We start from the raw sequence: 23,585 nt of genomic DNA, 5'->3' as shown, positions 1-23,585 counted from the left end.
CTCTAAGATTATAATAAAATGTCTTACCTTCTCATCTCGGAAATTTAGAAACTGCTGGAAGACCTCACTCTCTGAGATTACTGGGTGACGACACATTCTGGTCATCCAGGCCTGAAGCCGCTCCATGCGCATTTTGATAAACTCTTCTTCAAAGCGACCTGCAAGAGACATGCCAAGAGTGATGTGTGACTCTGCCTAAGAGGAATCAGTGTCACCCGGGCGGGAAGGCTGTTCACATGGCTACTGGCAGAGTTACTCAGTAACAGGTAAACCATGGCAATTTTTCAACAACCTAAAAACAAGCAACACAGTGGATATTCAAAGGCCCAGAGGAAAGGTACTCCACAAATCCGAAAGCAAATTTTATCTCAATATGAAAAACTTTCTCTTTCTTATAAACTAACACGCCAGTGCCTGTATGATCATATGAAGCCTTACAGGTAAGAAAGGGATGATAATATGGAAATTAATAAGCAATTCTTATCAAGAAGGTGAAATTTCTATATTTATAAAAATGTGTCTAAATACAATATAATCTCAGATATACAGAATTAAATTAAGTATTATGAAAAGTAACTCAAACTAGTTTTTTTTTCCTGTTTTGCTTTTTCAACTACTTAAATGAAAAATAGAAAAAGCAATTTTTCCATGAATGCAAAAATGAAAGTTGCTATCACATAACTTAAGGCCATCATAAAACAAGAGCTTAATGGGTGATATTTCTGTTTTAAAAGTAGAAAATCAGTTTAACAAACCTTACATACCAAACATCAAGTGAACACAGAATTTTTATAAGCCTAATAAAATCACTATCCGTTAAAAGGTTTCTGGAGATGGAAATTCTGGCTATAGGTGAGTTTGACAATAGCGAATCCTAGTCCTAAAAAGCAACTAGAAAGCCAAACAAAAGTCACAAAAACTAAGTCCTGTGGAAATCAACCAGAGGCGCACAGCCTGTGAGAAGTGTTTATGCTCCCAAACTGCTGACCTTTAGGCCAGAAGAGGGGATTCTGGGGTGCTCTGGCCTGGGACTGCACCCCATCTCTGTACCTAATTCTATTTCCTTTATGATAGAATCCACCCCATGAAAGTCTTACATGTTAATCTATGAAAATATGTGCAGAATCTGTATGCTGAAACATAAAACCCTACATGAAAATCAAGTATGACATATGTAAGTTCTTGCACTGGAACACTACATATTAAGATCTCAGTTCTCAGAGGGTGGCCAGGTGGCTGGGACTGACTGAGCAGGGTTTTCATCGCCAGTGAACCGTGTGGAGTTGCTGCCGGTCTCCCGTCATCTCTTCACCATGGCTGCTCCTGATATTGAGATGCAGTAACTGGAGAAGCGTGCCTCAGGCCAGGCTTTTGCGCTGATTCTCAGCCTTTGACCAAAAGAATCTGTCCCAGGATGTCCCCTTTCCCCTCCTAAGAAGGAGCTTTCCCTGGAGGAAATTCAGAAGAAATGAGAAGCTGCAGAAGAAAGATGCAAGTCCCATGAAGCTGAGGTCTTGCAGCAGCTCACTGAGAAACGAGAGCACGAAAAGGAAGTGCTTCAGAAAGCGACAGAGGAGAACGACGTCAGGAAACTGGCGGAAGAGAAGCTGACCCGAGAGGCGGAAGCCAGCGGAGAGAACCGAGAGGCCCAAGTGGCTGCCAAACCGGAGCACTTGCGAGAGGACAGGCACACTAAGGAAGCACGGAAGAACAAAGGGTCCAAAGACCCTGCTGATGAGACTGAGGCCGACTGATCTGTTCTGAGAACGGACGTCCTCCCCGTCCCCTTCCTGAACATCCAAAGGCTGCACTGGCCAGTGTCATTTTCCTTTTGCCCTCCTGACAAATATTCTACAAGCTGTATAGGCAGATCCAGATGGTATGACGTTGTTTTAGGGGCTAAAGGGGTGAGAAACGAAACGGGTTTTACTCTTTTGCTAAAGTGCTGAAGTCTAACGCAGCCATGTTTCTTGTTGCATCTTTTCTACTTCAGTACACCTGGTGTGCTGGGTCAATGGCTAGTACTGTACTGGCTCCGTGAAAACGTGTCTGCGAAAGAGTATGTAGTGGCTTCTTTCAAATTGTTAGATGCTGAATACCTGCTCACTTTTAAATCCCAATTCTGTCCCGATCTTACAGATACTGGTGTACTTGAACGGTTCATAAAACTGCACAGTGCTGTTGGTGGCAGTGAAAAAAACAAATTTCAATTCTCCCAAAATTGGTCTACAGAATTAATGCAATTCTGATAAAAACCCTAACATGACTGTTTATAGGTATCTGACCACAGAAGAATCATGCTGACTCTTAAATTTATATGGAAAGGCAAAAGAAAAAGAATAGCTAAAAACAATTTTGAAACAGAACCAAGCTGGAGGATTTATATACCTGACTTCCAGACTTTCTATAAGGCTACAATAACCAAGATGGTGTGGTATTGGCAAAAGGATGGACACATAAATCAATGGAACTGAATAGAGTCCAGAAATAAACCTGCGCAAATATGCTCAATTGATTTTTTGACAAAAATGCAAAGGAAACTCAACAGAGAAAGCATACTCTCTTCAATAGAGAGTCTAAGAACCACTAGATGACCAGATTTATAACATAAACCTCCACCACCTCACACTTTATACAAACCCTAACTCAAAATAAACCCTAGATGATGTTAAACTGAAGACTACAAAGCTAGACCCCCCTCCTGTATATTAAAACACTTCAAACTCTGCACACGTACTAGGAGCAGAGCCTAGTAAGTACTGTAGAAACTTGTACACTGTGCAGACGATGACCCACCTCACGGACAGAAGAGACCCTGGAAGTCAGCACAGACGTAAGGGCTATACTGAATTCCGCGTTATGAGCAAGTCAACTATACAAGAGTTTATAACCTACTCATTGGTTGGAGCTAATTTGTCATTCTTATTTCTCCTAAAATTTCTTTCTGACACAGCAGGTCTATTTATAAACTGTGACTTCAGCTATTATCTTGGTCTTGTGAGGATATTCTTATCAGGCTCCAGAGAATTAAGAAAAAGGAGAGGAGGGATTTCCACCTATGACCCTGACCTAGGTTTCCACCAAGTATGTTAATATACCAGTTTGGCCCCTGGAAATAAAACCAGATTCATTCAATGTTATTCTGTAAAGAATAAAATCCATAAACAAATTAGAAAAATCTCAGCTCTAAGCTTTTCATGGACGGATTATCGAGTCCACAGAAGCGGCATGACATCATCTACTTGGTATTCCGTTTTCTTTCCTCCAGGATTTAAGGGAAGGGAGTTTATACAATAATGATGCTGTGGGCATCTCAGGCAGGACGCAGACAAGAGAAGGGGGAAATAGAGTGGCTTCTGTGCCTTCCGGTTTCCTCGGCACAAGGCCCAGTCAGGGAATCAAAGCCCAACTTTCTTCAGACTGAGGGGCTGTTGCTTCTGTGCTTTTCTCTGACATCCCCTGGCTTCAGGCCGGCCCTTTTTTTTTAAAAAAAAAAAAACCCTTACTATGGGAGAACCGTAACTCCATAATGCTTTAGGATAGGCCATGGGTTATCTGATTCCGAATAAACAGTGTATTAAAACTGAAAAAAAATAAGAGAAATCCCCACAACTCTTCCCCACAACTCTAAGATAGCTCATTGATCCATTTATTTCAACACCATGGAGAACATATTATGCTAACCAAGTTGATAAAGGAGAGTTTAAAATTCAAAGTTGAAAATGTGGAGAAAGGCAGAATTCAAGTTTTCATGGAAAGAAATCTAAATTTTTAGAAAGAAAGCTGTGATTAAAACAATACAGACGACAGAAAGGAGGGACAGTAAGGACACGCAGTGGGCGCAGGACTGGGGTGGGTGACAACCCAAGCGGGAGGAAGCAGTCTGAGCAGGAGGAAGCAGCCACGCACCCAACCTGCCACCCCGGCGCCTCGAGGGGCTGCCTGGGTGTCACCCCCCCCGGGAGGGCAATCCAGGCCCATTCCTCCGTTCTGCTAGGACAATGTGAAATTTTTGAAAACTTTTGCCACAAAATAAAAAAATTTTCTTTGAAAACAGTTTCCATCTCTTCAAAAAATTTCAGAGAAGCATACACATTGAACAAAGCAAAGCACAAAGCCATACTTTAAGGAGAATAACTTCCTTATCCTATGGTCACTGGTTCTAGCTGAGGATTAGTTAGTCCACATCTCGCGGCGTGAGCTCTGGAATCACATCACATCCCTTCTCCAGCACTTCTGAGTGGCACCTGCGTGTGTCTGAGCTGAAAGCACCCGTGCGTGAGGGGCAGGGCACACGTGACGCCTGGCACGTCGGGACCAACCTCCCTGCAGGCCGGGCCACCTGGGCGGGCTCTGCCCTGGGCGGGTGCAGCCCCCAGCCCCCTCTCGTCTCTACCTCAGTCCTGCTGAGTGAGGACCGAGTCCTCTCTGGGCCCCGCTCCCCCGTCCAGGTGAGCCTCCACCCCTCCTGCACCGTCCCAGCCCCAGCTTTCAAGTCTTCCTCTCTACTTAAGAGTGTCATGTATTTTCTAGCTAGACACGGAGACTCTAATCTCTACGTGAAGTTCAGCTTCTTTACAAACTTTTATTCCAAGACAAACACACTGACTCCTGAGTACTAACATTCCGATTTCTAAATTAGGCTAAAGGGTTAAAAAAAAAAATCACTGATTGTTCTCAAAACAGACATAGGAAAAATACTCTCTGACTGCACATTTAAAAGGGGCTCTGGTAGCACTGTGGATTATTTACTAGAAGATTACTTGGGGGTGAGGGTGGGGGGTAAATGACATTTAAATAAATAAGAAAAGGGAGAGGGTGATTATCAATGATAAATACAAATATTTAAATATCAGTAGTCACCAAAATAACTGCATAGAAAACTTGGTAACTTCCTATATTAACACTTAGAAGCTCTGTGGGTATACATCTGGTATTTACAGACTTGTAATAAAAATGACAGGGGCTTCCCAGGTAGTGCGGTGTTAAAAGAACCCGTCCGCCAATGCAGGTGATGCAAGAGACATGGGTTTGATCCCTGGGTTGGGAAGACCCCCGGAGGAGAAAGTGGTAATCTGCTCCAGTGTTCTTGCCTGGGAAATCCCATGGACAGAGGAGCCTGGCGGGCTACAGTCCACAGGGCTGCAAAGAGTCTGACAGGACTGAGCACAGCACCACCAATGAAAATGACACAGCTGGACTATGTAAAGCATTTACATTATTTGGGTCATACATTTTAATTTCTACCTTAGACTATTAGGATTATCCCTGTTTTTCCCAGGTGTCATTTTTCACATATAAAAAAGGCATATATTTCTTTTATAGGAAAGGGTTAGCAATAAAGACACAAAGATGGGAAAAGGTGTAGCAGTAAAGACACAGTGACTTCGTCAGAATTCAAGATACTTACGTACACAGGAACTCTTGACAGAAAATTTTATGAAACCTTTTTGTTAGGTGTTTCTGTTCTGTTCTGTTCAGTCGCTCAATCGTGTCCAACTCTTTGCGACCCCGTGGACTGTAGCCTACCAGGCTTCTCCATCCATGGGATTCTCCAGGCAAGAATACTGGAGTGGGTTACCATTTCCTTAGGCAACTCCCAAATGTGTGAACTATATATGTGTGTGTGTATGTGTATCTACATATGTATTTATGGCTGCAGTCAGCTGCTCTGTGTGTGTTTGTATCTGTATGTATTTATGGCTGCAGTTAGCTGCTGTTTCCAGACTCCCACATCTTGCTCCACTAGAGGATGGAAAGCGCCATTTCTGATCTGCATCAGAATACTCTAACTGGAGTCTTTTCACTTGTCTTAAGTTCTGTCACACACACACACACTCACCTGTGACCTGCTTGTCTGGAAGAGAAGGGATTGGAATGGCTGACCCAAACTTAACCAGCAGACGCTCATATAACCAGTCAAAGTGTTTATACCTGTGGTTTACCGATCGATTAGTGTTCTACAAGAGAAGGGAAGAGGAAAAAAGTTACCAACATCAACTACAGAAAATAGAAAAAAGCAAGCCATTCCTAGTGAGGTAAGCACGGTTCTGTTTTGATAACTTGGATACTTACGGTGGGGGTTAACTGATACTCAATGTAGCTCTTCAGACCGTACATTTTGGAGCCTTTCCTGGGATCTGCTACCACACAGTCAAACGTAGAGGTAGGGTAAACCCACATCGGGCCATAATCTCCAACCTACACATTGCAGGGAGAGGCAATTTTGTTACATGGAAGATTAGTTAACACAATTTATATAAATCATCAAATGATTCTTTTTAGGGCTGGAAGTCCTTAGGAGAGTAGGAGAGTCATTCTTGCTCTTCTTTGAGAAGTTATCTACATAAATGTTCTCTGTTCTTACTAAGGTTCTATTTGAAGAACGCATTTAATTGAGAGACCCTTCTGCTCCCGTGTGGGCAACTCAGGCCAGAGAGGGGCCGAGCTGCCTTTCCTCAAGAGGATGCTGGGCAGGACACAATCTCTCTCCAGTCCAGCTGTCCCAGTTATGTGTAATGAAGGGCTAGCTTTTAAACATTTCAAATCTACAGCAGATTAATAGTTCTGTGAAATATAAAACGACACACTTGGCTGTCTCAGCAATGCCTAACTGCCATCAAACTTCCTCAACACTTACTCTCATCTTCTGTATGCCCTAATTCTTTTTCAAGGTGAAAGGAGGAAAAAGCGAGGTAAGGTATGAAAGTTCAGAGGCTACTAGGTGAGGACGGTGACTGGGGCCTGCTGCTGCGTCACTTCAGTCGTGTCAGACTCTGTGCGACCCCACAGACGGCAGTCAACCAGGCTCCGCCGTCCCTGGGATTCTCCAGGCAAGAACACTGGAGTGGGTTGCCATTTCCTTCTCCAATGCATGAAAGTGAAGTGAAAGTGAAGTCGCTCAGTCGTGTCCGACTCTTAGCGACCCCATGGACTGCAGCCCACCAAGCTCCTCCATCCATGGGATTTTCCAGGCAAGAGTACTGGAGTGGGGTGCCATTGCCTTCTCCGAGCTTTAATAAGGGACTAAAGGTCTCTGACAAGTGATTAATATTATGATTCTCCAAGAGGGACCCAGATCCAGAAAACTCTCTTGAAGCTGCAGGGCAGGAACCTTTGAGAGGGGCCTTGGGGAACTTCCCTCAGTGACGGGGCCCAAGAGAGGAGACTCTGACCAACCAGGGCTCAACATCCATGAGGTCATTACTTTACTAGTGGGTTGGGATGCTACACCTTAAAACCAAAGGACCAGGTCTCTGCTTTTTCTTGTTTTTCTGAAGCCTCTATGGCTTTCCTCACTTCCTTTTCCACACAAGAAGCCCACACAGGCAGGCCTGCCTAAAATATGTGGGACAACTCAAATGCCGGGGTCCTTTGGCTCTGTTCCAGCACTCTCACACTTATGACAAAGTCTTATGCTTATGAGAATCTGAGGGGCAGGGGGGCCATAGGCTCTTGATTCTGTGGAGTTTTAAAATTTAATGAAAAGAACAGGATACATGTTTAGTATCTTCAAAAACATCTGAAGAAAAAAAAAAATCTTTAACCTAACCATTCAGAAGATAATCACCCCAAGTTTGCTTTCAGGGAAGAAGGATTAAAGGGCTTTTGTCACAGCCCTTCTCTCTGGAGTTTTCCAGGATTTCAAGCATTCCAAAGAAGTAGGAACAAGTAATATAAAAAATACTGTGTCATTCTTGCAATATTATTGAGCCTGCTAGGACCCAAAGATTATAGAATAAGACTAGATTATTTCCTCCTTATTTGAGTCCATGGTAATTACACTCAAGGCCCCTTGAGTATAAGTTGCCCTACTCGCAACTTACAGTTACATGACTAACTCATCAGGGTCAGAAGAAGATAGCTACAGTTCTTTTCTAAAATTTTATCTGGAAATGTACAGCTAGGTAACACTTAGAAAATCTATCCACAGTCAACATGGGGGTGAAACCACGGAGCCTGTATCATCTTATGAGCAAGTCGTTCAAGGATGGATATTCTGAACGGTGTCACTAACTGCCAGCTTTCATTTGCTAGCTCCTGATCATGAACTGGACAACTGATTTAATGAAAGAAAACTATTACCAACACAGAGGAAAAGGGAACTTATTCTGATAACATGCATGTACTCTGCTGAGGTAGAAACCTAAATATTTGAATTGCGTTCATAAGCTAAATATGTTTGGCTAGTAGAAAAACAGCATGTAAAAGGCAACTTCAAGACATTTCAGAAAAAGAAATATTATAAAAAACACATATATACTATGGGTATTTGTTCAATTACTAGTAGTCTGAAAAGGGAAAAATAAAGAATGCCTAGACAATAATGGGCATTAAGCTATTTTTTATACTTTTAGTATATTGTCAATTACCTACTTGGAGCATTAAATATGTTTAAGAATACTTTCTAAATGACTAATAACCTTCTTTAAGATACTATACAAGAGCCTAATTAGAAATAAAGCAAAAAATTAAATAAAACCAAACTTACAATGATAGGAATTTTCTCTTTGGGTTTTGCCAGTTGCTTGGCCAACAAATACTGTTCCATCCCAGGTTTTGCAAATCCAGGAAATCTGATCATGAGGACAAACGCTCGTGAGTCTTATCCTTTTCCTTGTAAGAATTCTATAGCTCTCGTCCACATTTACTTAATACAACAGTTTGAACTTGTTCTGTCTTTCAGATGTACTGGAACCAGGAAACTAAGGTAAATGAAACCTGACGTAATCAGATTGTTCAAAAGCCAATTAGTCATTTAATTAAGCTTTATCTGGTAAGAGGACAGTTTGACTCCAGAAGGTGTGATATTTATGGGTACTCGGTTTGCTTGATCTGAGACACTCTATCACCACACGAAGACCAAAGGGCAGACTAGAAAATGTCCCCCAGGTACAGAGGTAGAAAGAAAGTACTGAGCATATCAATTTGAGATGACTCCATGGGGCGAAGGCCACATGCTAGAATCTTACATCCAACTTAAAGCTGCTTTCCCACATTCTCCCTCAGGAGGCCCAATCACCCCAAAGCAACTGCCACTGTTCATAGTACTTGTGCCATTTTCTTTGGAAACTGTCTTTGGAACCTGTCTTCTTAGAGACCTCAAACATAATAAACTTGGCTATTTCCAGAAATCAAATCTACACCCAAGGCAAAGTTCTAAAATGGAAGAAAAGGTGGAATCAGTGTATACCCACCCAAAGTGCAACTTCTAAAGAAGACAAGATTGAGTTTTAGAATTTTTTTTTTTTTAATAAACAGGGTGTAAAAATGCTCAGAAAGCAAAACACCTAAAATAGGAAAAGAAATTTTATTTCTACAAAAACCAGCTGTATTACATCTGATTTCATTCCTAAACCAAGCTAAAGGCCAATGTGATGCTCCAGGGGCCCGTATCGTTCCCTTCACCTCCCTGGGCTTCAGTTTCTCCGAGAGTAAAGGAGGTCATATGCGCCACAAAGAGGGTGAGAGCACCGTGAGGGAACACACACAAACTGCTCTGCACAAAGCCTGGTCGTGGTATCAGATCAGTACACGGTCAACAGTTAAAAAAGTTATCGTTGTTATTTTTAGCTTTCCTGTGACATCAGCAATGAAACAATATGCCATGAGTTGATAAAGGTAAAAAAGAGTATTTGGAAGATCATTAAACGGAACATATTTTTCACTTAAAAAAAAAAAGCTTCCAAGCTAAGAGCCAAATAAAAAAACAGACACGATCACATCACGCCCCAAACTTTGTGATCACTGGAAAGAGAAACAGCCCCTGTCTCATCACAGCCCCTCACACGAGAGCCCTGTTCCCCCAGCTCTTACACCTACTTGTTAAGTGGCAGCTTCATGGAAGAGCTGCTGGCCCGGCTGTTTCCTCGCTGAGCACCGCCTGCTTCCGCCGACTCTGAGTCCTTGAAGTAAGGAGACGACTTGGGCTCGTCCCAGTCTTCATCCCAGTCATCATCATCACCAGTTGCTGGAGGCGAGAGCAGAAGACTGTCAGTAAAGAGAGACCAGATGAAGACGGGATGACTTAATCTTCTGGTAACAGCTACAACTGGGTTAGCCAACTTTTTAAAGAAGAAAAGGGTACACGGTCAGGATGACAACAAAGATGCGAAGAGTACAGGCTCTGTTGTTACGCTTGTGAGTTACAGTTGTGAGTCTTGAGGATTCTGCCTTTCAGCACGAAAGAAAGTCAGAAACAACTTAGAGAGGGCTGCTGGGCCACGTAACTTCAGATAAATGTCAATGATAAAAACACTCTGGAGGGTGTTCCCTGGCGGTCCAGTGGTTAAGACTCCGTGATTCCAACGCAGGGGGCTCAGGTTCAATCCCTGGTCAGGGAGCGAAGATCCCACATGCCATGCAGTGCGGCCAAAAGATGCCAAGCAAATACTTGGTGGAGCGCAGGGAAGGTCTGCTAGAGGCCTGGCTGTGCTGTCCTGCTCTTAGTCAGGTCTGGCTCTCTGCAACCCCATGGACTGTAGCCCGCCAGGCTCCTCTGTCCATGGAATTCTCCAGGCAAGAATACTGGAGTGGGTAGCCCTTCCCTTCTCCAGGGGATCTTCCCAACCCAGGGATCGAATCCATGTTTCCTGTGTTTCCTGCACTGGCAGATGGATTCTTTACCCCTGGGCCACCTACACATTGATAAACCTAGCTTTATAAACTTGCAAATAAACAGGTCAAATACCCTTTAAGCCAAGAGACTGGGGAGGACAAAGGGTGACAGATCTTTGAAAAGGACTTAACACTAATAACGCAGGCCAGAGAAGGACAAGGGGGTGGAGGAGGAAGAAAGAAACAGGGACAGGCAGTGACTAACCAGCGTTGGGAGCCTAGCATTCTAATGATCCGCTCCGTGTCAGGTGTGGTTGAACTCCCGCCCTCCGCCACTGTTCTGTGCCTCTGTCTCCCACCTCTGAAGGCCTGAGGTGTCCCTTCAGCATTAGGCAGGAAAGTGCCCTGGGATCTCCGCCCTGAGAGGGCCACCACGAGAAGCCCAGAGACTAATGTCAAAAGGAAAAAGAAAACACTAGAAGGCACCAGAAGGATCTGGGCCAGGATTCCAGCGACGCCACGTCACTGCAGAAGCGATGTCCGCAGTCTGGTCTGGACCCAGCCCCCACCTCCCGGGCCAGCCGGCAGCTCAGCGCTGGCCCCACTGGTGGGAGCCGGAAAGCAGCCCCTGCGCCCTTCAAGGGTCCCGCCCCAAGTCTCCTGCCATCCAGCACACTCAGTTCTGGGCACAAGGTGCTCAGACAGGGGTCATTACAAAATAATGGGCGGGTCTCTTAATTTCAGAACAGACACAAATAACCTTTCTTAATTCCTGAACTGTTTCTCCTTTTAGAAAGTCTTCCTTTGCCTCAGTGTCCATTAAGCACCGGGGAGTCAAACAGGTAGTTCAGGCAATGGTAGAACAGCGAGGTCAGAGGTCACAAACCGGCAGGTGATAAACCAGTCAATCCATTTGCACACTTTTTTGGCCCAGGATTTAAAACAAATGTGTTAGTAGTGAGGATTTTAAAGTGGACGACGACAAAAAATCGAGGTTTCCAGCCTCTCTGGAGGAACACCAGCCCAGCCCTCCTGCAGCAGCATCAACCCGACCCACCTCCGTCCTCCGCAGCCCCACGGGGTTGCTCTGTTGTTTCACTTTATGAACCTGGTCCATGCAAGCGTTTGCACGTGTGACAAGGTTCTCGTGACAGGGAGCCGAGAGTGGACTGAAGAGAATAATTACCTCATTCAGATTCAGAAGAGTAAGTTTGCCATTAGTGAGTAAGACCACAGTTCCTGCGATTAAACCCGCTTCGACTCGGATGCTCTCTAAGGGTGGCCCCTCCCTCACCTGGTCCTTGGTAGGCCTGGGGATGACCAAAGGCCGAGTCCCAGTTATTGGCAGCGCTTCTCTGGGCTGCGGCCCCCTCCGGCTTGGCTCCCCAGCCGTCCGAGCTTTCCCAGTTTGCAGGTTTGGAAGCATTCCAGGCTGACCAGGGGTCACTGCCACTGCTGACCTGTTGTTAGGGGTAAAAAAAAGGAGAGGGTATTTGTGACTTCTAGAAAGCACTACTCAATTCAGTAGGAAGCAACTGAATAGGGGAGCTGAAAAAAAACTGATAGAAATGTAAAATAATTAAAAAATAAAATTTTAGAAACATGTAGGCAAGCACAAAAAGCAGCATCAATCAAATTTTACTGCTAGCAATTTGCCGTGTTTGCTCAGGAACTTTACAACTGTTAACAGAGAAACTCTCTTTTTCCCCCTTCCCCCAAGTAACTGCTTTTCTGAACCTGCTCTTGTTCTCACGCGTGTTCTGACACTCTCACTGTGTAACAGAGTATGTGACATATTCATAAATAAAAACTATTTTCTGTTTTCAAAGCTGACCTGAACAACACTGTGCTGTCTGTATCTCTTTGCCAGCTTTTTTTCCCCCACTTAATGTTTCGGAGATTATATATGCTAATAATATGCTTTATTGACCTTAACTGCTTGATAGTAAACAGCTGTATTTTTAACTGTTTTAATTTTTATTTCAAAAGGTATTATGTTCCAAGTAAAAAAAAAATCAAAAGAATAAAAGGATATGAAATATAAAAGCATTCCCACCACCTTAAGATGTCAATCTTCTCTCAGAGATGACGACTCCTAACAAAGTCCTTTGTACGTACATACTCACACATGCCTCGCAGGGAGATTCTTTTTGCTTTAAACATGTTCTAAGTGAGCCCCAATTACACTTTCTGCTCTGCACTTCTCTTTTGTTTTTCCACAGCCTGCAACACTCTCCTAGGTATTCATACATCAGCACGTGGACGATGACATTCTTTTACGCGACTCCACAGAATTCCCTTGTACTTGTTTCCCATCATCTGAACAGCGCATGCTGATGCTCACTTGTTTGCAGCGTTTTGCTACTGTTAGTAATGCTGCAGTGTACATCCTTATACATCTTTCCTCACATGTCCAATACATCTATGTGAAATTCCCGGAAGAAAATTACTGGGCTAATCAAAGTGTGCATTTATTAATAAAATTGATAAGATTTTGTCAAACTGCTTTAGAAAGAGATCATATAGTCACCTTCCTGCACGCCTACTACGTGCCAAGGGGTGGCGTCTCGCATAAAATGGGGCTATCACGCCAAGTTATTTTTAAAATATTTTCTCATTATTCTTTTGCATAATTTTATAGTTTATTAATGTTATAAATAAAATTTTTGAACGGCAATACATGGCACCCTACTTCAAGGAATACTGCAGTAAGAGGAGCCAGAGGCAACCACAGTTTTTTTGTTTCCTTGATTTTTAAAATAATTTACTTTTAATTGAAGGATAGTTGCTTTACAACGTCGTGTTGGCTTCTGCCATACGTCAGCATGAATCAGCCATAGGTATACCATGTCGCCTCCCTCCTGAACCTCCTTCCCCGCCTCTCGAGGTTGTCCCAGAGCCCCAGTCTGAGCTGAGTCATTCAGCAACTCCCACTGGCAACCCAGCTCACATATGGCAGCCCCCGCGCTCCCCTCTGCTTCTTCCCCAGCCCCTCCCCCCCACTGAGCCCTCAGACCAGTTCTTTATGGCTGTGTCCCCACTGGCGCCCTGCAAGCTGTATCACCAATTTTCTAGAGCCCACACATATGCACTAGCATACGACATTTGTTTTTCTCTGACTTATTTCACTCTGTAAAATGGGCTCTAGGTTCGTCCTAGATTTTTAAATTTTAAATCTGCAACCTGCATAGAATTGACTTCAGTATAAGAAACAATATAGGAATCCATTAATTTTTTCCTGTAGTCATCTGTTGCCCTAACATCATTTACTGAATAATTCATTCTCTCCCCACTGATTTGAAATTCACCTTTACCATACCCTGGACTACTATTTCTGGGACTCTTTCCTATAATCTATTCCTCTAATACCAAAACTACTTTGGAGCCCACTAGACAGAATATCATACGGTAAAGTTTGTACTTTACCATAACATCTTTTTTTTACAGTGAACTTCAGCATCAGTTTTCTGTTTTTAAAACTAAAACAACCTTCAGTTTTAGGATTAGTATGTCAGTGGTAAAGAATCCACCCGTCAATACAGGAGATGCAGGTTTGATCCCTGGGTCAGGAAGATCCCCTGGAGAAGGAAATGGCAACCCACTCCAGTATTCTTGTCTGGGAAATGCCATGGACAGAGGAGCCTGGTGGGCTACAGTCTGTGGGGTCGCAAAAAAGTCAGACATGACTTAGTGACTAAACAACAACAATATGTCAAGTTTAAAAAATGCGATTTCATTTGAACCTTAAATTTGTAGATAAATTTAGGGAAAACAAATAGTGCCTTAAAATTTTTTTTTCAATGCTGAAATCTATTAATTCAAGGACATGGAATATCGAAGTCATCCTTCTCACATAAACAAAATGAAAAAAAACTGATATTAGAGAAAGAGAAAGGTTTGCAAGAAAATTACCCAAACGGCCTCCTACGCCTCTCTAATGTTTTAGAATGCCACCGTGGTTGGGTTTTTTCTCACTCTTCACCAGCTGACATATGGGGGGTAACTGCCAGCCACCTCCCAGAGGCGTCAACAGAGCACACGTTTTACAGAGGAAATGTGATCACACTCTAACATCTCCTGTACCTTCAAGAAAAAAAGATGACGTTACTAATGATTTTGTTCAACGTCAGAAGGACATTTCATCCATATGACTGTCAGTTTTTCAAATACATGGCTGACAAGGAGCTCCTCTCAAGCCACTCTAGTGGATTCTGGAAAAGAACGCTGTCGTGCTGAGAGCTGGCCAGTCACACCGCAGTTAAGAGAATCCCTTCCTCCGCAGCTTTCTTCGGGGGGGTGGGGGTGGCGAACAGATACTCTGTGCTCTCCAGACTCTAAACCAGGTGGTTTTGTTTTTACAATAAAAACTTCAAAAGGTATGCAAATTCTGGATGGTATTTGCAAAGGTATGCAAATTCTGGATGGTAACATGACAGTAAGTACATATATTCGTCTGGTATTTCTATCAACTACTGAGGAAAAGGAAGAGAAGAGTTGAATCTAGAACAACAGAAGAGTGAAAGCCCAGCCCTGCTGGGGAGTAACCATCAGAGAAAGGCGTTCCATCAACACGGAGGACCAAAGGTGACGAAATTCATAGCAAGTGTCCTAAAGAAACTGAAACACATAACATGGCACTCTTTGAAAAACTATTTCATTAATGAACTGTTTATAATTAGTGCATTATGATGGATCATGTGCAGGATCTTAGCCCTCTACCTAGGTGATGAAATCCTTGTTGGCAAATCACTCTTTGCTTTTGTCCCAATCCCCCCTTACCTGCAGGAATATTCCTTCTATCTTGTTTCAACTTGACTTCTGCTGATAAATCTTTCAAACCCGACCAGCTAGAAATCTCCCCAGGTTCTATTACTGACTCATCACTCTCTCGGTGACCTTCACTGCCCTCAGGGTCCCTCCTCTAATAGCAGTACCGAACAACCAGCTCAGGAAGCCTGCCAGGGTCTGCCTCCCCCTGAACCCGCCACTCCTGTACTCTGGCCTCTGGCTCCTCTGCTCTCCACCCCAATCACCCTTGCGTCCCTTGACTGCAGGCATCTGGTCACACGGTCATCCAAGCCTCTCCTCTGCTTTCTGCCAGCTCTCCTTCCTCTTGTTACCCAGCCAGGTCTTCATCCTCTTCTTTTCCCTCCCTTCTTGGTGACACCCGCCCCACCAACTCAACTGCATTATTTCAAAACCTTTCACTAGACCTCACTGACCACAGGATGGATTCTAAGCTCATCAGTCCATTGATCAGAATCCTACCTTTTCCTTCCATGACTTCCCCACCCTCACTAGTCGCCACTGATCCTCACTCTATGCGTCAAGCTGCAGTCTCCCAGACTTTCCCACATCCCTCCCTTTGCTCACGCTCCACCCTCATCTGTGCGCCAAGCCTGCAAGAAAGCTGTGCATCTCACAAATACATGGAAAGGGGGGCAAGGATGAGAACACCGGCCCACTGGTTGAATTTTAAATCCCCTTATGAAACTGTGCAGGAGACCCGGCTTCGATCCCTGGGTTGGAAAGATCCCTGGAGAAGGGAAAGGCTACCCACTCTAGTATTCTGGCCTGGAGAATTCCATGGATGGTACAGTCCATGGGGTCACAAAGAGTCGGACAAGACTGAGCCACTTTCACTTTACTTTATGAAACTATAGCAATTTGACTCAAGTAAACAGACCACAGGTTGAATGTTAAATCCCTTTATGAAACTGTAAGCGATTTGACTCAAGTAAACTTCTCCTGGGTGCAGTGGTTAAGAATTCAAGCTCTAGAGCTGTCTATCTGGGTTTGAATCCCAGCTTTACTGCTTACTAGCTGTATGAACTTGGCCATTTACTCCATCTCTCTTAGTTTCCATACTTACTGAATGGGTATAACAGCATTAACTTCCTCACAGGACTTTTGTAAGGATTAAACGACATAATGCATATAAAACATCTCACAGAGTATCTAGCACATAGCACAAATTCAGCAGAGGTCATCTTACCACATGGGGCTCATTCAGAACATAGAGAAAAGCCTGATGACTTGGTAATCTTTGAGTAGATCCCCATTAGTTTACACTTTAGAGGAAAAGACCATCAATTATATTTTCAAATCAATGCCAGATCACATTAATAGAGAAACTTTTATTCAAATAGGTGATTATAGGCACTTAAAATACTTTCTAGTCTAGCCAAAGATTTGTTTCCTTCAGATACATATAAGAAAGAGAAAGAAGACAGAAATGTTTTGCCATAAAGTTCAAAAGCAACTCTTGATTCTTGGGGGTCTTGGCACATTTTCTGTGCGCTGAAGGCTGAGATCTTGCTTTTCTTCAAAGCCTTACCCCAGCTGCCACTGAGCTATAGAACAAGCGATTTAATGATCCTTTGGCCTCTTGACTTCTTTGCTCTCAATTCCAAGAACCCCTTCCGTCCCTCACCTGCAGACGTCTGGCGGCACAATGATGCATTCTGCTCCTCCGCTAAGGTCTCAAGGGGCCTCTCCTTTCCTTTGCTCCCAGCCCTTCCTTCTCTCTCCTTTCTACTGAGTCATCATTCTCTTCAGGGCTGGCCCCCCTTACAGCATCAAAGCCATTTAGACTGTCAACTCCATGGTTAAAAATCCTTCATTAGACCTCACTGTCCATGGAATAAATTCATCAATCAAGTCTCGTTGAAAGTCTTAGCTGAAAGGTCTCCAAGGTATAAATCCCAATCACCCTTTCAGTTCCTATAGGTTGCACTTTCTATGTTACCATGTTCCCAAGAGGACCTTTATTTTTAGATACTTGACTGGAAACGACACCTTGCTTGAGGAAAAAGGATTAGTTCTAAGGGTTTCAAATTGAATTTTACCTTATTTATGGAAGAAGGAGGAGGAGAAGATGAAGAAGGTGGTGATTGGCTGAGACTTTCAAGACAAGCAATCTGAGCCAAAATATCCACCTTAAAATAAAAAAAGGTGCTCAGTAAATGAAGGGTGGGGGGGGGGAAGTATGCCGAAGCTAAAAACAGCAAATGCACAGCAGGGCTAAGTGCAGCAGAAAATTCCAGCATGCCACTCATGCACAAACATTACATGCAGAAACCAAAGCCCCTACTGTATAGTAGTGAATTATCCTCCGTGCATTAATATATATTCTAAAGACTGTTGTCACAACACACAGTATCACTGAAGTATTAAAGTAATTATACGCAGAACAGAAGGAATGGAACAAATATGACGCAAGTCATACAGTCACAGAAAAAGAACTCCAGAGGAAAAACAACGCCAATCTTTAAAAAATGTCAGGATGTTGAACTAGTGCTTTCAAAGCCACCAGATGTGAGATAAGCAAAGCTTCCTGGAACCCGACAGCCACAAAGAACCTACCCAGAACAGGCTAAGAGCACAGAACAGTCCGCGAGGCCGTGAACTCTGTGCCCTCCTGCGCCGCTGACCACCTTGGCGTGCAGAGTTGACTTGAGAAGAGATAACCAACATGCTCCCAGGAGCCAGGCAGTGGCCAAGTCAGCATCGCTATGAGGAGGACAACCTTGGAGCCCAACTTCCAGGCTTCGAACCCCAGCTCCACAACTATCTAGTAGGGAGTCATGACTATTAACATTTATACAGTGTTTGAGAATGCACTTTCCAGGTATAACTTCCTTCTGAACAAAGTGGTGGTATGATTTCCATTTTGTAAATGTAAATAAATTCAGTTTTGGAAATCAACTAATAATACACAAAGAAGACAATCACGATGGAGTAACTGGGATCCAGTTTATGCTTCCACTTAAAACTAAAAGAGACGTTATATAAGAAACTGTCTTCAAATCACTGGCCAACAGGCAATAGGGGACCTGACACCTACCGAGAGAGACTTTCCAGGCCTCAGGTTAGGGACGGGGAATCCACACAAAGACCACTGGTCTCTGAATTGAGGAGACAGAGCTGGGCGTCTGGGCAGAGCAGGGAGGAGGAGAGAGCACAGGGGCCCCAGAGACTGGGTGAAGGGGTGGGACAGGATCCAGGCCTTAGACCGAGTACTGATGAGCACACACACCTGAGGAAGCAGCCACATGAAGGGTTAAGTATCAACCTCTCAGCAGGGCGGATCTCACCAGGCATCTCACCTCAGGATTCAGGATTCAGGTGTGATATCAGGTACAGAACTGCAAAGGCTTTTGCCTTGGAGAGAGAGGCAAAAATATCCCTAGGCTGAACGTTGCTCTGGCCCCACCCTAAGAAGCTTACACTGGAAGAATTAAACTGTTTCCTAAGTAACGTTCTTTTTAAAGAAAAAAAAAAAAAAAAAACCCACTAGTCTGCAGCTGCTGGCCACAAAAATAATAGGTTCTGGTTTTGTTATATTTTGCTACTTAGCTGTACTTTGCTTCTTAGAAGACATCCTTGGGCCACCAGGACGAATAAGAATCAAACTCTTACTTCTGACAACAGGCGTCAGTGAACGTGGGCAAGGGCCTCTTTAGAAAACCACAGCAAGACTGACTTAACTCTGGTTCCCCAGTACATTCTCTGGATTCAGAGGCAAGCAGGTCTTTTGGTTCAACTGGTTTTCCTGTTCTTCAAGACACGGTCTAGGAAGAACACTCTCCACTGCCCAGATCAAGAGACTGACAGTGCTGCGAGAGAAGATGGAGAGACAGGTGACAGATGCCCATCCTTCTCTGTGTCCACCTGAACTAGGTCAGACCTCATAACCGAGGTCTGAGAATTAATGGAAAAGGTAACTTATATTTCATTATGGCTGCTTTCTGCCTGGCTTCCTACCAAACTAGCGAACAAGAGTACAAAGAATATATAGAAAGGTTCAACAGATGCTGACGAGTAAGCAGAGCTCCCACTGCCCACCTGGCTCCTTACAGAGGATGCTCAAAGGTCAGTACAGGTCAACACGGGTCATTCAGTTTGACAAGTCTACCAGGTAAGAAGGGTCAGGAATCGGGGGCTCACAACCGTGTGTATTATCACCCTGGGGAAAGGTCTGGGTAGCATTCGCAGGTCCACCTTATTACCACGCAAGGAAATCCTCGTGTGCGCCTCGGTCACACACGTCTGCACCTTACTGGTTACACTGTCACGGCCGTTCACACTGCTACACCCTAATATACGGTCTCCTGCTTGAAGGGGAAGAAGGAAGGAAGGAACTCCCAGGGGAAGACTTTGTCCAGGGGCATACAACAAAAATGAACAGAAATTAACTGGGTTTGTGAAAGCCAAGGTTATGGTGTTTTGGTTTGCTTTTTGTAACTCATCTGCCTGATTGAGGCATAACGTCTTTATCTGAGATTTCTCATTCATCACGTTCAATAACCATGTGCCAACTGTGTCAGGAAATGGGGATAGTAAACAAATAATGTGATTCCTTTATAAGCCAAGGATATTTCAGTTTCTGATAAAGGTTTAATTCTCTTTCTCAAAAAGGCCCACAAAAAGTCTAAAATTGTCTTATATAAAAAGCCTCATCATTTCAGCTCAAAAGACAGACAGAACTTGTAAAATTTCCCATTTTGTTCTTTATAGATCTTTTGCTAAAAGGACATCATTGAATTCTACAGATGAACCTCTACTGATTTAAAAAAGCCATCTACAGAAATATAAAAACTTACACATTCTTCTAAAAATAAGACTAGATCACAACAACATTCTTAATCCATTTGCAGCCAGTCACATTAGTAGTACTGACTGGAAATTACCCCCTCAAAGCTTCAATAGCTTACTGTTCAGTCATTAAGTCGTGTCTGGTTCTTTATGATCCCATGGACTGCAGCACACCAAGCTTCCCTGTCCTTCACCACCTCCCGGAGCTCGCTCAAACTCATGTCCATTAAGTTGGTGATGCCATCCAAACATCTCATCCTCTGTCGTCCCCTTCTCCTCCTGCCCTCAATCTTTCCCAACAGCAGGGTCTTTTCCAATGAGCTGGCTCTTCGCATCAGGTGGCCAAAGTATTGGAGCTTCAGCATCAGTCCCTCCAATGAATATTCAGGGGTGTTTCCTTTAGGACTGACTGGTTTGACTTGTTTAATATCCAAACTGATTAAAATAAGTGAACCCCTACTAAGTACCACATATAGTTCTAAACACTCTAGAACTTTTTTTCCATTTACTCTTTCTAACAATTCTGTGAGGTCTTTACACAGAAGGAAATTGAGACACACGGAAGCTAAGACACTCACCCGGAGTCACACAGTAAGGATGCGATCTGGGAATAAAATCCAGGCAAGGTCTGGGATCAAAGCCGAATGTGTTCCTGCCCTTACACATCTGAAGGATGCAGGACACTCCTGTCATAACTATAGCTCGCAAAGGCACTCAGCGTTTTAAAAGCAGAATGAAAAAGAGATGGGAGGGAGTTGGGAGGGGGGTTCCAGATGGGGAACATGTACACCTGGGGCAGATTCATGTCAATGTATGGCAAAACCAATACAATAATGTAAAGTAATTAGCCTCCAATTAAAATAAATAAATTAAAAATTAAAGAAAAAGAGTATAGAAATAAACAACATTTCAGAGAAACAGAAATGGGAAAGTCAGAAGGAGAAACTAGATTTGTGGGGAAATAACGAGTGATTCTGTTCAAGCAGAGTTTGAGATACAGAGGGACAGGCAGATAGAAATGCTGAACAAGAAGCTGGACATTGAGCAAACTACAGAGAAAGTTCAGGATTGAGGGATGTTTATAAGGGAACCCTCTGCCCAGCTCGAGAGGGTAGCAGGAGACGGCTAGAACAAAAAGGACAAGCAGCAGAGGCTGTCCCCTGGAGAGGGTAGAGATGAGAAAAGGAGAGTATTTCTTAAACGTCTCCCGTGAGTCCGACGCCACTTACACCAGCGGCCTGTCCTCAGACAGCTCAGGAGGCAGCCTCGACTTTTGCCAAGTAAAGCCAGACTGTCAACCCAGCTCTAAGGCCAAACCTTACACCGATTTTCCCACCACACCAACCTGCGTGGAGCAGAGGAAGGATGGGATGGGAAACCAGGGAACAGAAGAACAGACATCCATGGGGAACTGGGATTCAGTGTGATAAAAAGCAAGAATTTTAGCAAAAGGAGAAGCAGTTTATTCCAAGTACGTATATCTTTCTAGTATTTCAAAAGGATAGAAAAATAAACCCCTCAAAAGGGGTTTATTAAAATAAGGGGTTTAGAAAAATAAAACCCCTCAAGTCAAAAGCTTTCAGATAAAACATCTAGCTTTATACACCTTTCAATTAGTGTTTAAGCACCACTGTTCTTTCAGTTCAGTTCAGTCCGCTCAGTTGTGTCCGACTCTTTGCGACCCCATGAACCGCAGCACGCCAGGCCTCCCTGTCCATCACCAACCCCCGGAGTTTACCCAAACTCATGTCCATTGAGTCGGTGATGCCATCCAACCATCTCATTCTCTGTCGTCCCCTTCTCCTCCTGCTGTCAATCTTTCCCAGCATCAGAGTCTTTTCAAATGAGTCAGCTCTTCCCATCAGGTGGCCAAAGTATTGGACTTTCAGCTTCAATATCAGTCCTTCCAATGAACACCCAGAACTGATCTCCTTTAGAACAGACTGGCTGGATCTCCCTGCAGTCCAAGGGACTCTCAAGAGTCTTTTCCAACACCACAGTTCAAAAGCATCAATTCTTCGGTGCTCAGCTTTCTTTATAGTCCAACTCTCACATCCATACATGACCACTGGAAAAACCATAGCCTTGACTAGACAGACCTTTGTTGGCAAAGTAATGTCTCTGCTTTTTAATATGCTGTCTAGGTTGATCATAATTTTCCTTCCAAGGAGTAAGCAAACAAAAACGTCTCATTAATTTCTAAAAAGTAAGTTCTGTAAAGAGGCAGTGACTGAAAGTTTTTCAAAAGATCTATACTGAGAACCTTTTTATAATTATATAATTTAAACACTAACAACTGGGCGAAAACCAACATGAGGACAACTGTTAACACATGTCTTGCAATATCTGAAATTTATTTTCACCAGCAGAATAATACATTCTGGAGGCACGGCTACTAATAGGAAGTGCTCCTGAATCTGTCAAATACCACATAAATAACTAATAATGAAACCACCAATAACCACTAAAAGCTATTCTTTTTTAAAGGTATTGCAATAGCTGTCCTCATCCACCTTAAAATCTGAAGTAGAAAAAGAAAACAACAAGAATCTAATTCATTTCTTAAATATCCTTCAGTAAGTGTTCTACACAGTTTGCAACTGTGGTGTGTGTGTGTGTGTATATATATGCTTGTATTTTGTGGTATGTATGGTGGGCTGCTATCTATGGGGTCGCACAGAGTCGGACACGACTGAAGTGACTTAGCAGTAGCAGTATATTTATTTTATTTTTAAAATTTTTATTGTGCTGAAATGTAATGTAAAAGTTCCCACTGTAACCATTTTTAAGCGCACCGTTTCATGGCATTTAATTACATTGTCGATGTTGTGCAGTCATCATTACCATTTTCATCAAACTCCCCCGTCCTGTGTATACATTTAAACACAAGAAAGGTAACACTACCCGTAGGGATATGCCTTTGTAAAGGCCTGATCATCCATGTCTGCACATCTGAAGCTACCCTCTTCCTTCTACCAGCAGCCCCGGCTTCCTGCGGGGCAGCTGTCGGGCACTCTCCCTGGCCAGCCCCTAATGACAACACGGATTCCGGGCTCTGCTGGACAACAGCACTTCAGGGGACCCCCTCTCCTGCCCAGGCGCCTGTCCGACACTAGAGCCGGGGGCCCGCTCACAGGTGCTGGGTCAGAGAGCAGAGGCCCTTCATGCACGAACACAGACTGTCACACCGTCCTCCAGAAAGCTTCGTCACTTTATCTTTATCAGCTCCACATTGGAACTGCCTACTGAACATCCTTTCCTCACATTAGGTGTTAAAACACTTTAATTCTCTGCTAATTTGATAAAAAGAATTTCAAAATGAGCATTTTGCTATATGTATTGGCTTTGAAAAAATCTGTTCACCCCCTTCGCCCGTTTCTTTTTCTGAGCTGTTCATCTTTTCCCTATAGATTTATGAGAGTTCTCTATTA

At 43.6% G+C, this 23,585-nt stretch overlaps 1 protein-coding gene and 1 pseudogene across 2 annotated transcripts in view; one reads left to right on the top strand and one right to left on the bottom strand.

The window, feature by feature from the left end:
- Window positions 1-23,585, bottom strand: part of SNX9 (sorting nexin 9) — an 87,276-nt gene that overhangs the window by 19,041 nt on the left and 44,650 nt on the right. The window contains exons 5-11 of one of the 2 annotated variants that reach the window (XM_055432785.2): window positions 17,406-17,495; window positions 11,852-12,017; window positions 9,823-9,970; window positions 8,492-8,576; window positions 6,076-6,201; window positions 5,843-5,960; window positions 28-158 (exon numbers count right to left, since the gene is read on the bottom strand). In XM_055432785.2, the coding sequence (XP_055288760.2) occupies window positions 28-158; window positions 5,843-5,960; window positions 6,076-6,201; window positions 8,492-8,576; window positions 9,823-9,970; window positions 11,852-12,017; window positions 17,406-17,495 (864 nt within the window). The remainder of the gene's footprint in view (window positions 1-27; window positions 159-5,842; window positions 5,961-6,075; window positions 6,202-8,491; window positions 8,577-9,822; window positions 9,971-11,851; window positions 12,018-17,405; window positions 17,496-23,585) is intronic. The other variant, XM_055432786.2, reaches the window with a different exon arrangement.
- LOC148776369 (stathmin pseudogene) lies at window positions 1,314-1,754 on the top strand (annotated as a pseudogene).

This window comes from Moschus berezovskii, chromosome 10 (genome assembly GCF_049115385.1).
Source record: "Moschus berezovskii isolate FMDL1 chromosome 10, NW_MosBer_1.0, whole genome shotgun sequence".
In the NCBI taxonomy this organism is placed as follows: Eukaryota; Metazoa; Chordata; class Mammalia; order Artiodactyla; family Moschidae; genus Moschus; species Moschus berezovskii.
This window is presented reverse-complemented; position numbering and strand designations above follow the sequence as displayed.